This window comes from Glycine soja, chromosome 8, assembly GCF_004193775.1.
Source record: "Glycine soja cultivar W05 chromosome 8, ASM419377v2, whole genome shotgun sequence".
Lineage (NCBI taxonomy): Eukaryota > Viridiplantae > Streptophyta > Magnoliopsida > Fabales > Fabaceae > Glycine > Glycine soja.
Genome location: NC_041009.1, coordinates 16410193 through 16422724, shown reverse-complemented (window position 1 = coordinate 16422724; position 12532 = coordinate 16410193). Strand labels below are relative to the sequence as shown.

The 12532-nt window shown below is 32.7% G+C and overlaps 1 protein-coding gene and 1 non-coding gene across 2 annotated transcripts; one reads left to right on the top strand and one right to left on the bottom strand.

Annotated features, from left to right (window-relative positions):
• Positions 1-679: 679 nt before the first annotated feature.
• On the bottom strand, positions 680-752 carry TRNAK-CUU. The gene has a single exon. It is a non-coding gene; the product is annotated as a tRNA-Lys (tRNA).
• A 5840-nt stretch (positions 753-6592) lies between these two features.
• On the top strand, positions 6593-12521 carry LOC114422378 (casein kinase 1-like protein HD16). Its single transcript, XM_028388694.1, has 16 exons — positions 6593-7404; positions 8751-8879; positions 8972-9045; positions 9145-9214; positions 9300-9355; positions 9455-9526; positions 9760-9854; positions 9950-10016; positions 10114-10243; positions 10311-10529; positions 10628-10761; positions 11047-11221; positions 11493-11583; positions 11670-11827; positions 11933-12121; positions 12223-12521. The coding sequence occupies exons 1-16, from the start codon at positions 6988-6990 to the stop codon at positions 12280-12282; spliced, it is 2136 nt and encodes a 711-aa protein (XP_028244495.1). The 5' UTR covers positions 6593-6987; the 3' UTR covers positions 12283-12521.
• The last annotated feature ends 11 nt before the right edge of the window (positions 12522-12532 follow it).

Below are 12532 nucleotides of genomic sequence, written 5' to 3'. Positions count from 1 at the left end.
TAAAAACATCAAAAGTATAGAGAATGAAAAATTCTTTCCCTCTCTTCAACATTTCTTATACTGTTTCTAAGCTATTGAATATTATTTCCATTTTTAAATTATTGATGTTTAAGTATGAACATACATAGATTAAAAATCATTTAATATATATAAAATATTATTGTATTTCATATAAAATATATTTATTTAATATGAATATAAATGTGGTTTTTTTTATCAAAATAAATTTTAAATAAGCTACAAAAATAGAATTTTATTGAAGGTTAAAACAAGTTATTTGAAAGAAAAAAATAACAATTGTTAAACAGAAATACATATAAAAATAATACTTAATAAGACTTTACATTTATAAGACATCCATAACTTTAGAATAAAAGAATAAAGTTAAAATATCAATAATTGCAGAATGAAGGGAGTAGCATCTTTTTAAGTTATTCTAAAAAAAGCATCTTTTAAGTTAGCCAGGGTCCTTAATTATATGATCATACACATTTAGCAGCAAAAAAAAAAGGAAGGAAAAAACGCGTAACAGTCTTCTGCAATTATTGCTGGGCCAACAATGATCATGAGAAACCCAACCCAGAGAAAGATGACTAGCTGTGTTACATGGGCTTTTCTTGTTTACTAAGACACATAGCATAGGTGAAAATATTTCCAAGGGTCGTTAAATGTAAAAAAACGCCCACCGTGGGGCTCGAACCCACGACCACAAGGTTAAGAGCCTTGCGCTCTACCAACTGAGCTAGACGGGCTTTTGATACAAACTTCCAATTATTATTTATACAATTAATTTCACCAATTTCAGTCTACTAAAAGTCTAAATCCAACCATTATCATATTTAAAATTATATGATTCAACAGAAAAAAAATTTACTACTTCCATTCACAACTTCTACAATTTTTTTATCAACTTAATTAGTATTCATTAATAGTGTAAGAATTTTTAACATCAATCATTTCATAGAATGTCACATTTTAAAAAAATGAATCTTATCTTAATTGCATTAAAACTCACACATATAATGAATTATGATTGATTAACAATGTCAAAAGCATTACACAGATATAATAATTTTCTTAATATATAAATTGAAGATAAATATGAAGAAACATCATATTCGAAAGTAGATCCCTTAATTAGTATATAAAAATTAAGCTCATTTTTATTACATTATTTATTTTGTTTCATACTTTTTTTCTAGCTCACTCTCTGCTATAGAAAATTGTCATCATGTGTTTATATTATAAATGCGAGGAGTGGAGTAGCTAAGTTAACTGACAACCCCCTTCCACTTTATGAATATATTTCTAAAATTGATCATATTATTTGTTCTATTTAATTATTTATCCAACAAACTTATTGTAATTACTTAGCAAAATTTATTAAATTTAGAGTAAATACACTATACATTGATAATGTAATTAGATATTTATCTAATCATAAATTATTATATTTTAAACAAATATTTTTTACTTTACTTCTTTTATTTTTTTTATTTCTTCCTTCTATTCTAAACAAATATTCATATTGTACAAGAAAGACATAATATGGTTTAAATATGGATGGATAATGTGACATTTAGTAGTTCCAAAATTATGAGACAACTTTTTTCCGGATTATCAAACACTAAAAGACAAAAACACCAAATTTTACCCCCACTCTCCTCATTATTTTTCTCCCCTCCCCCCACCCCCCCCACCCCCCCCCCCGACCCCCCCTGTTGTTCGTTGCATTTGACACTACCAGCTACCTCCTCCAAATTCCAAGATTCAAATTCAATTCATTTCCTTGCATAACCAAATGTGTTTTCTGATCTTCTTCTTGTTCTTATTGTTGTTTTGAAAAGAGTTTTCTTCATGGTTGTGACCTTGGTCATTGAACAAATAGAGAGGAAAAAGTAGATAGAGGAAGCAAAATGGGTTTGTTCACTACACCAAAAAACATTTTCTTGTGAAAACTATCGTACCTTTTGTGATCTAGGGAATTTTATTAGTTTATGTGTTTTTGTAGAGTCTTAGTGCACCTGAAAGAGGAAAAAAAGTTTCAAATTGAAAGACTACTCACTTAGTCAATAGACCCAGAGGCTCAACGAGGAAGATGATTCAAATGAGAGCACCTGACACTTATTGGCTAAGCAAGATTGTATTCGAAGAAGCCACATAAGCTTGTCCTGCTAAGAGAGTAAACCTCCTTGCAAAAAGGAAAAAATGAATTTAATTATAATTTACTTAGCATTTTTTCCTTGTCAAGAGAGAGTGTCTTTATGCATAAAAGAAAAAACACATATTCTCCAGGCACTTTTATCATTGGAAAAAAAGGATATCAATCTAGAATTGTGTGTGACTACATGTGTCACCTATTTCATTTTTCTATTTTTCTTCATTTTTCCTCTTGCATTGTGTTTTGTATTTTGATGTCTCTTGTGACAAAGAAAAGCTAGTTCATCCATTGCTGGGGAATTGGTATACTAAGCATATTCTCAAATAATTGATCTTTATATTTATTCAATGTTGATTTTTGTGTTATTGCTTATTTTATTGTTATTGTTTGATTTATGGACTAATCACCCATGTATGACTATTTTATAGTTTAAAATGTTGTTGGAAAATATTTTTTAACTAAGAATCGAAAGTAGCTTATAATGGGTGTTATATCTATGAATGAAATAACACTTATTCGTCTTATTGAACCTGGGTTTTTGAATCCAAGTGGTTTAACTTAACATGTTAAAGGATTATGAATTAGGTTAAACAACTTAAACTCTTTCATATGAGAAATCATGATTAAAACATTATAGCATGTTAAGGTAGAACTAGAGTTAAAATTGAATAAAGAAAACCTTTATAATTACCAGAGTTATTAACTTAGTGTAGCCAACCCCCAACATTTCATTAATTCTACACTTAAACCTTAGTTACATACTAGCTCTTTGTGTTTTTGTCTCTTAGAATTATGTGAGGTTTGTAATTGTTTATTTTATAGCTTAATCTTTAATTTTTGCATCTTTATCTTAAAATCAAATATCCTTTGCCTAGTCATTGAATTTACCGAGTAGCCTAATACAAATAAGTCATTGTGAATTTAACTTTGTACTCAAATTGTAAAAATACTACATTGATTGATATACTTGTCATACTATGCTAAACCTCTTATTCCAAAAGGGGACCAACCCGATCCTACAAAAAGAAACCAAGTAAAACTACATGAATCCCACTCAGCCTTATCCCATATGTTTACACTAAATGTAACACTATCCTTTGGCATTTGAAACCAAATTATCTAGCATATGAAAAAAACAAGACAAATGTATCCTATAATAGTTTAAGAAAGGAAGGATGGACATACATTGCATTTATGTTAAAGAAGACACAAACCACACCTTACCACAATTCAAAACATGGATCTTCTAACATGGATTTGTCACACTAATATTACCTTGGTAATAGAGAAAGGTCAAAAAATGTTTCACACAATAAAATATCATTACCAAAGTGATTAGTATGATAAGAAAATTTAATAAATTAAATCGCAAACATCACAAGATAATTAGAAAATACAATAACAATAAAGAATAAAAATATATAAAAATAAAACTGCATAGAGCAATACATTTTCCTATCAAAGCAGCATAATGACTTTTGTTCACGTTCCTCTGCAATTAAAAAGATAGGAGGTTAAGGTTTCAAGGAAAAGATGAAGTAAATACTTTTGTACCTTTTTCTAAAAAAATCACAAAAATAAATAATAAAAGAACGGAAACCCTTAATACCAACCACAAAAGACATAAACCCTAATCCAAGAACCCAAACATCAACAATAAAGCAAAAAACAGTCACTATCCAAACAAACACAGAAATCCCCTAACCCCCTGTCAAAAAACAAAACATAACAACTAACCAAAAAACATAATTGACTTTGGTTATTTCGATCACCAAAATCACAAAATTGTATTCTCCAAAATTAAAATTGAAAACAAAAACAGAGGAATAAAGAACAAATTGTGATGAGTGAGGAGGAGCTAGATCTCGTCAACCTTGAATTTGAACACAGACATATGATAATTGGAATTGAAGAGAGAGAGTATCACAAAGGTTACCTTGAACACATTTGATTGGACGCGATTAAGGCAGAGCATGATCATAAGTAAGTTTCAGATGTGCAACAAATGAGTTAATTTTTAGCATCAAGTTATTTTTAACTTTTAATATTTAAAAAACGCATGAGAGTTGGGTGACCTGGGCACACAAGGTGTCAAATTATTGACATTTACTTATTTACATAAATGATTTTGATTAAATAACGATTTAATTACTGTTTTAATTTCTATTTTATTTTTAGGTCAAAACTATTCTTCTTATCTTATTTCTAAAATGTTGAATTAGGTCCTTTATTATTTTTTAAAATGAATTTAATTTGATTTTATTCTTCTTTCAAAAGCTTTGAACATTTTCAAAAAAATGGGACTAATTTTGGTTTTAAATGGGATCAAATTAAATTCATTTTAAAAAAATAAATGGCTTAATCAAAACTTTTTAAAATAAAAAGAATTAAATTGAACCTTATTCACCATCATTTAATCCCTTCATTTCCCTATTTTATTTAATGAATAAATTGTATTAATATAATTAATATTAAAAAGTATTAATAATTTTAATATTAAATTTATCGCAATATCTATATACTGTGAGTAATCACACATACTTGTATCCTCATCCATTAAATAATTAATTTAAAAAAAAAATTGAATAATTAATCTACCTATATTATGAATTTTGATGCCTAATCATAAAATGTATTGCTATTTATCATTCCTATTCTTTGCACTTAAAGGATGATAAAACAGATTAAACTTGATTGGCCGACCTATCAACTAAAAAAAATGGCTAATGGACATTAGGCGGTTCAACCCATTAACCTGCATGAACAAATTGCTAGCAGATGACTATTATTACTTTAATATGTTATTAATTTACTTAGTCAATGTAATATGGCCTAAGAGCTCACTTTTTGAGAAGGAAAATGTTTATTGTCATGGATAAACATAATGAGTCAATAGTTGACATCAATTTATTTATTTAAGTTATTATAATTATTATTATTAATTTATTTCTTGAATTAAATTCTTCGAATAAGAACATTTATAGTCTAACTTACACAAAATTATTAATATTTTAGGTCTTTTAATTAAATTTGATTTAATGTGAAGTAAGAAGTTAGTTCTTTAAAATAAAAATAATGACGGTTAGTTCACTTACTTGAGAGTTAATTCACTAATGGTAGGTGGATTAACTTTTCCCATCCTATTTTTAGATGATTTAATTTATTTTGTTGTACATATTTGTAATATGTTTTTTGAGTATGTAAATTTTTAAGTTAATTTTTTTTGTTATCTAAATTTTTTTATTGTTATTTAAAGTACACATATGTTATTATTAATTATTAATTTATTTTATTAAGTCAATATTTTGAAGAAAATTCATATTATAATTTAGGAAAAGTTATTAATGTTTTAGATTGACTCAAGTAATCTTAGACTAATTTACTTAAACAAGATTTTGAAATTGAGTCTTGTAAAAAATATGATTGAAAGTGAAGCTCCCATTAAAGGTGATTAGTTAATTCGTCCACAATCATCAATAAAATTAATGGATAATATGCATTAAGGTGATGATAAAAAAATACACATTCTAATGTGATTTCATTTTTTATTGTTATTCAAATTACACATTTTTTTATATATTCAAAATATACAAAGCATTATTATTAGATTCAAAAATAAGAAATTTTATATTATTATTTAGGCAAATTTATTAATATTTTAGATTCTTTAATTAAATTTGGATTATTTGATTTTTTTTTTAAATGACAAATCATTCCGCTAATTCACCGACTCACTTGCTCATAATAAGCTGGTCAGCCCATCATTTTTAGCTAGCCAATACCAGATAATTTGTTTTACTTTGCTGTCGTTGTTAGTAATATGTTTTTCGAATACAATTTTTTTAAAGTTATTTTTCTTTATTATTTCAAAAATAATTCAAACTAGTCCAAAAGATGTTAACAAATTATGAATATAACTCCCAACCTTTCTAGATTATATTATTAATTAATTACTAATTATTAAAAAAAAGGAAAATTCCAATGACGAGGTCAAACTTCAAAGTCATCCGATTCTTGTTGAGTTGACTTGGGTCCCACAAGACCGTACTACAATCAAAGAATGAATGGTAGAGATGTCAGCATCCCCACCACAAGAATGGTGGGCGACGGTGCATTGCAGCGCTCCTCCACAACTACACCAGCACGGAAGGCAAAACTTGCTTCGCAGGTCAATTGCAAAGTCTGAGCACTTTTCAGTAATTTCCCGCGTCTCAAAATAATTAATTACCCTATAATCACATTTTAATTTCAATAAAAAAATATATTATTCTTACAGTAAAATCAAACCGTCAAATCTCCCCAATCAGACGGCTGGGAAAACCCAAGCCAATTTATTTCCAAAAAAGAAAAGAAAATAATCAAATAAATTATCATTACATATCAATTTCACAGTATTATAAATAGAAAAACCTCGTGTACTGTGTCTGAGCAAGTACTCGAGTTTTCTTCATCTCTTTATTTTTCTTTCTCTCTCTTTCATCCTTGTCCATGGCTTCTTCGTTCTCTGTGTGATCGTTTTGGTTTTTTTTTTAGAACCCTAATTCGGCCGCGACGATCTCTCGTTTTACACAGATTCTAGTAATCTAGACAGTGTAGATCGTTTGTAGAAGCTTTTTCACTTGGTCACATTCTTGCTCCTTCTCCTTCTTCTGTTTTCGTTGTTCGGCGGAAACCAGCGCGGTTCCTTCCGAGAACTTCTTCGAGGTTTTTTTGGCCAATTTTGGGCGTCGTCGTTCTGCTCTGATCGAAACGTTTCTAGAATTTTCAAATATCCTTTCTCTTTCGTCGGAAATTTGCGAAGGGGGATGAGATTCGAAGGATGAACGATGCCGGTACTGCGTAGCGGAGCGCGCAAGGGCCGGGCAGCACCCAAACAGCAACAACAGAAACAGCAGCAGAGTCCTGTGGTGGAAGGGGAGGCTATTGCGACGAGGACGCGTCGGCGGCGTGCGGCGGCGGCTGCAGCAGCGGCAGTGCCGGAGAGTAACAACAACAACAACAATACCAATAACCAGCAGCAACAGGTGGAGCAGGTGGCAGTGGTAAATGAGAACGTAGCTGTTGCGGCGAGGGAAGAAGATAATCGAGTCGCGGAGGAGGAAGGTGTTGTTAGGGGTGGTGGAGCGGAGAGGGAAGAGGTTGCGGAGAAAAAGATGGGTGGGTGTGACAGTGGGGGACGGAGCAATGGTAAGGCCAATGCAGCTGGTGAAGATGACGCCAATACCCCTCAGGTTCCTCAGAAGGTATGGTCAATGTATAGTCTTTCGGTTTGTAACGGACATTTTTTGAAAATCTGGAAATCATTGTCTTTGAGAAATGTGTATTTTTAGTTTGGTTGACACTGACAGTTTTTGGAGTTAGATCATTGAAACGTTGTTTAGGGTTTATTAGTGGTCGGGTTTGCCTCCCTCTTGTAATTGTTAAGTCTTGATTGTGAGTGTGATTGAGTGTGCCTTGCTTGTGGAGCACAGGCTCTGAAATCTGCCTTAGAACTGTACTCCTTGGTTACAGATAGCATATGATCATTACTTCATGAGTCGGTTGTTGAAAATTGACTTGACATTTTGTAATTCGGCTTTGTAAAAGTGTACATGTAGAAGTGGAAATCATGGTTGACAATGCTGGTTTCTGTGAAGTGTAGCAGTCTTCTATTTTCCCTTGCTTTTTTCTAGTCTGTAATTTGGTCAGGGAATGAGAAATATCATGTTATTCTTTTATTGGTTTCTGGAAGAAAAAAAACAGGTTTTTTAGGTGTGTTGTTGTTTTGAACATTTGCTTTTGATTTTCTTTTAATACATAGTGTGTGTTTCGACACATGTCCAATAGACACATAATCATGCCAATTTTCTTCAAATACACAGAATGTATATTATCGCTTCTGTAGAACGCATGTAACATTCAAGCCCGACACAGAAACAAACACCCTGATAGTGGCAAAGTTCCTTGTCTGTTTTGTTTTTACATGCACTCATGTCCACCCAGTCTTTCTATGAAATAAATCACTGCTAATGCAATGCCCATACTTATGAAACAATCCTATTTCAAGTATAAAGTGAATAGTGAGTATTTAGTGCGTTGATAATTGTGATGATGTTTGTCTATGCTACATATTTGTGATGATGCCCCAACCTAATACTTATCACTCTAAAATTTAGCTGGCACTACTTAAAATTAGTCAACATTTCATGTCCTTACAGATATGATTTTTGCACGAGGAATAGTACAATATGATCTTTCAGTCCAGTGGCACGCCTTTCCATTTTAGAGTAAAGGTTGGATTGAGATTATGGATGCAAACCAAAAAACATGTTTGGCTTGCTGTGTAACACCAGCAGATTGAAAAGTCACTCTTTACAAATTAAAAAGAGCAGGCATATTGAAAACACAGTTGTTTATCACTTCACAGTCTCTACAGTTTGTCCTATTAGTTTTCTCATATTTCTCTTTAATCGTGGATATCAATAAATGTAATTCCTTGCTATAAATGTTCAGTTGCTCTAATTGAACCCTGTAAATTATGAAGCATATTAGGCATGATAACTTGTTTTGGTGATACTTGTATCCTAATTTGGTTCTCTTATGCTGACAGATTCAAGTAGGTAATTCTCCTTCCTATAAAGTAGAAAAAAAACTTGGCAAGGGTGGATTTGGTCAAGTATACGTCGGGCGACGTACTGGTGGAAATTTGAATGAAAGAACTGGACCTGGAGCTGTAGAGGTATGTGTATCCTTTCAGTATTGAATGAGAAGTCATATTTCTTATGTTTAAATTCTTAAGCTTTTAATTTCAGAAATTCACGTTTTGATCAGGTTGCATTAAAACTCGAGCATAGAACTAGTAAAGGATGTACCTATGGACCACCCTATGAGTGGCAAGTGTACAAGTGAGTGCTATTCTGTCTCCTTTTTATAGTTTCCCATTATTTCCTCTATTTTTAGGCTATCCCATTCATCTTTTTCTTGTCTCCCTCTTATTTATACAGCACTCTCGGTGGCAGTCACGGTGTACCTCAAGTACACTACAAGGGCAGGCAGGGTGACTATTATGTCATGGTATGTTGTTGAGTCTTATTCTTGAGTGTTTGTTCATTATTATGACTATTATTTTGAATGATGATTCCATATTTCCTTTGTGCAGGTTATGGATATGCTGGGACCTAGCCTCTGGGACGTTTGGAATAATAGCAATCATCAGTAAGTCCTTGAAATTATGTCAGATATGAATACAATTGTATACTTTGTAGTTGATTTTGACTTTCAGTTGCTGTGCTAATCTGTTTTTCTGAATTCCAGCATGACCACCGAAATGGTTGCTTGTATTGCCATTGAAGCAATATCTATATTGGAAAAAATGCACTCTCGAGGGTAATTTTCATACCACCCACTAATTTCATACATGAATTACATAAACTCTTGATAAATTTTTGCATTTATTTCCTTTAGACATTGAACATTTCATATTTGCCAGACACTTCTTGTGAAGCTATATATGATTTTTCATATATACCTTTACTTTCACTGCATTAGTAATGTATATATGATGTGTCATCATGCTTGAAATTATGTTCCTCAAAATGTATGGCTACATTATATGGCAGGTATGTGCATGGGGATGTGAAGCCTGAAAATTTTCTGCTTGGTGCTCCTGGGACACCTGATGAGAAAAAATTGTTCCTTGTAGATCTGGGATTAGGTATGATTTAGTTGTCAACTGATTTTTTATTAATTATATTTCGTATTTTGGCAGTACTCAATTTACTCACTTCCTTTGCTATTTTGGGCTTACAGCTACTAAGTGGAGGGATAGTACAACAGGCTCGCATGTGGAATATGACCAAAGGCCTGATGTTTTCAGGTATTTATAATTGAAATCGGATTATGTAGAAAATGTTGATACAACTATTTATGCAGTTTTTTGTATTGATATTAACCTGTATGGAAAATATTTTCAGGGGCACAGTCCGCTATGCTAGTGTGCATGCACATTTAGGGAGAACTGCAAGCAGGAGGGATGACTTGGAATCTCTTGCATATACACTGATTTTTCTTCTTCGAGGTCGCCTTCCATGGCAGGGGTTCCAGGTTGGACATTAAAATAACTCTTTTATTCTTACGTTCAGAAGGTTGGTCTCTAACATTATTTTTTTAGGGAGAAAACAAAGGATTTCTGGTTTGCAAGAAGAAAATGGGAACATCTCCTGAGACCCTATGCTGCTTTAGTCCCCTCCCTTTTAAGCAGTTTGTTGAACATGTTGTAAACTTAAAGTTTGATGAAGAGCCTAATTATGCAAAATACATTTCTCTATTTGATGGGGTTGTGGGTCCTAACCCAGATATTAGACCAATTAATACAGAAGGGGCACAAAAGGTATCAGTTTTGCTATACCTTTATACTTGTGTTTTTTGGTATACGTTCAAAGATTGTATTAAAGATTCTTGACATCGCTAATTTTGTTTTGTCTGAAGCTCATTGGTCACAAGAGAGGTCGGTTGGTGATGGAAGAAGAGGATGATGAACAGCCCAAAAAGAAGATTCGTATTGGTTTGCCAGCATCCCAGTGGATAAGTGTTTACAATGCTCGTAGACCAATGAAACAAAGGTATACTCCCGTGTGACATGAAGTTTGTTCTGTATTTAATATGATTCTATTTCAGGCATTTGAAATTGATCCATAGGGATGGTAATTGCTCATTTCCCCATTCTTGAGGGTGGAGAGGATGATTCTTCTTACCATACCATCTTGTGGAATCTGTTTTACAACCTTTTTTGTGTGTATTTGTTGTATTGTATGTTTGACTTATTTTGGATTTAAGAATTTTTCATTTGAAGTTATCAATTTAAGGGAGTTGTTGTGCATTAGGAGTGATTGTGTTTTCTGTTGTAGATATCACTACAATGTATCAGATACAAGGCTATCCCAGCACATTGAGAAAGGAAATGAGGATGGCTTATATATTAGCAGTGTTGCTTCTTGTCAGAACCTATGGGCGTTAATCATGGATGCAGGGACAGGTTTCACTGCTCAAGTTTATGAACTCTCACCCTTCTTTCTCCATAAGGTAAATTTCAATCCATTGCTTTTAATTTTCTATTTGTGGATTGTTTAGAAGACACGCTTGCAACACACTTTCCAACCAACATATAATTCACCTAATAATGAAGAATTTATTTGAAAGTGTCTGACTGTATATAGCACTTAACCCAAAAAAAGAGATTATATAGCTAGCATTCTCGTATTTCTGCTTACATGATTGTAGTCTTGGATCTGTTAATATATAATCTCAAGGCATGCGTATTAACTGGGGATTTTTGGTTTTGGTTTACCTGAAGGAATGGATCATGGAGCACTGGGAAAAAAATTACTATATCAGCGCAATTGCTGGAGCTGTAAACGGTAGCTCGCTAGTAGTAATGTCTAAGGGTTAGTTCCTCTTAAAGTATATATCGCCTATGTCAGTTTGGCAATTTTCAATTTTGTTTTCCGCTGACTATGATCTTGGACTCCAGGCACACAGTATTTGCAGCAATCATACAAAGTTAGTGATTCATTTCCTTTTAAGTGGATTAACAAAAAGTGGAGGGAGGGCTTTTACGTGACTGCAATGGCCACCTCAGGGTCAAGATGGGGAGTTGTCATGTCTCGTGGTGCGGGATTTTCGGATCAGGTGATTATTATTTATTGGACTGAACTTTCATCCGTCAATTGTTTAGTTCATAATGCAACTTCATAGAATGAATATTGAGTCTCCATTCATGTTTATGAATTTCAGGTGGTTGAACTAGATTTTCTATATCCTAGTGAGGGGATTCACAAGCGTTGGGACTGCGGATATCGAATCACAGCTACTGCTGCAACTTGGGACCAAGCTGCTTTTGTCCTGAGTGTGCCAAGAAGGAAGCCTTTGGATGAAACTCAGGAAACGCTTAGGACTTCTGCTTTTCCTAGCACACATGTCAAGGTGGGCAATACTACACTACTTGTTGTTGTTTATGCTTCTTGGTTATTACATTTACAGTTAAATAAGATCTCTGATAATATATATCATACTTTGTTTTACAGGAGAAGTGGGCAAAGAACCTCTACATTGCTTCCATTTGCTACGGACGCACAGTTTCTTGACCCCGTAAACGTGGCTGCTGAGAAGCACGATCCGCCGAAATATTTCAAGTCCAGGCCCCAAGAAATTTTGATGACAAAAGTTTTAATATTTTGTATGTAGCAGAATGAATGTCTATACTGAAACAAACTAAAATAACCGAAGTGCCATTCGTGTGCAATTTGTTTTATGTTAATGATTAGTTTAAGTTATACAGACGCACGGGGCTCCTTTTTAATTTTTTAATCGCCTCGTTACTTAAGGATCAGTGTC

What these genes read in the sequence shown, in the direction of transcription:
- LOC114422378 (XM_028388694.1), top strand. Translation starts at nt 6,988, where the DNA reads ATGCCGGTACTGCGTAGCGGAGCGCGCAAGGGCCGGGCAGCACCCAAA. An exon ending in AGGGTGACTATTATGTCATG is followed by an intron (nt 9,215 to 9,299) that starts GTATGTTGTTGA and finishes TCCTTTGTGCAG; the next exon opens with GTTATGGATATGCTGGGACC. An exon ending in GTGCGGGATTTTCGGATCAG is followed by an intron (nt 11,828 to 11,932) that starts GTGATTATTATT and finishes TATGAATTTCAG; the next exon opens with GTGGTTGAACTAGATTTTCT.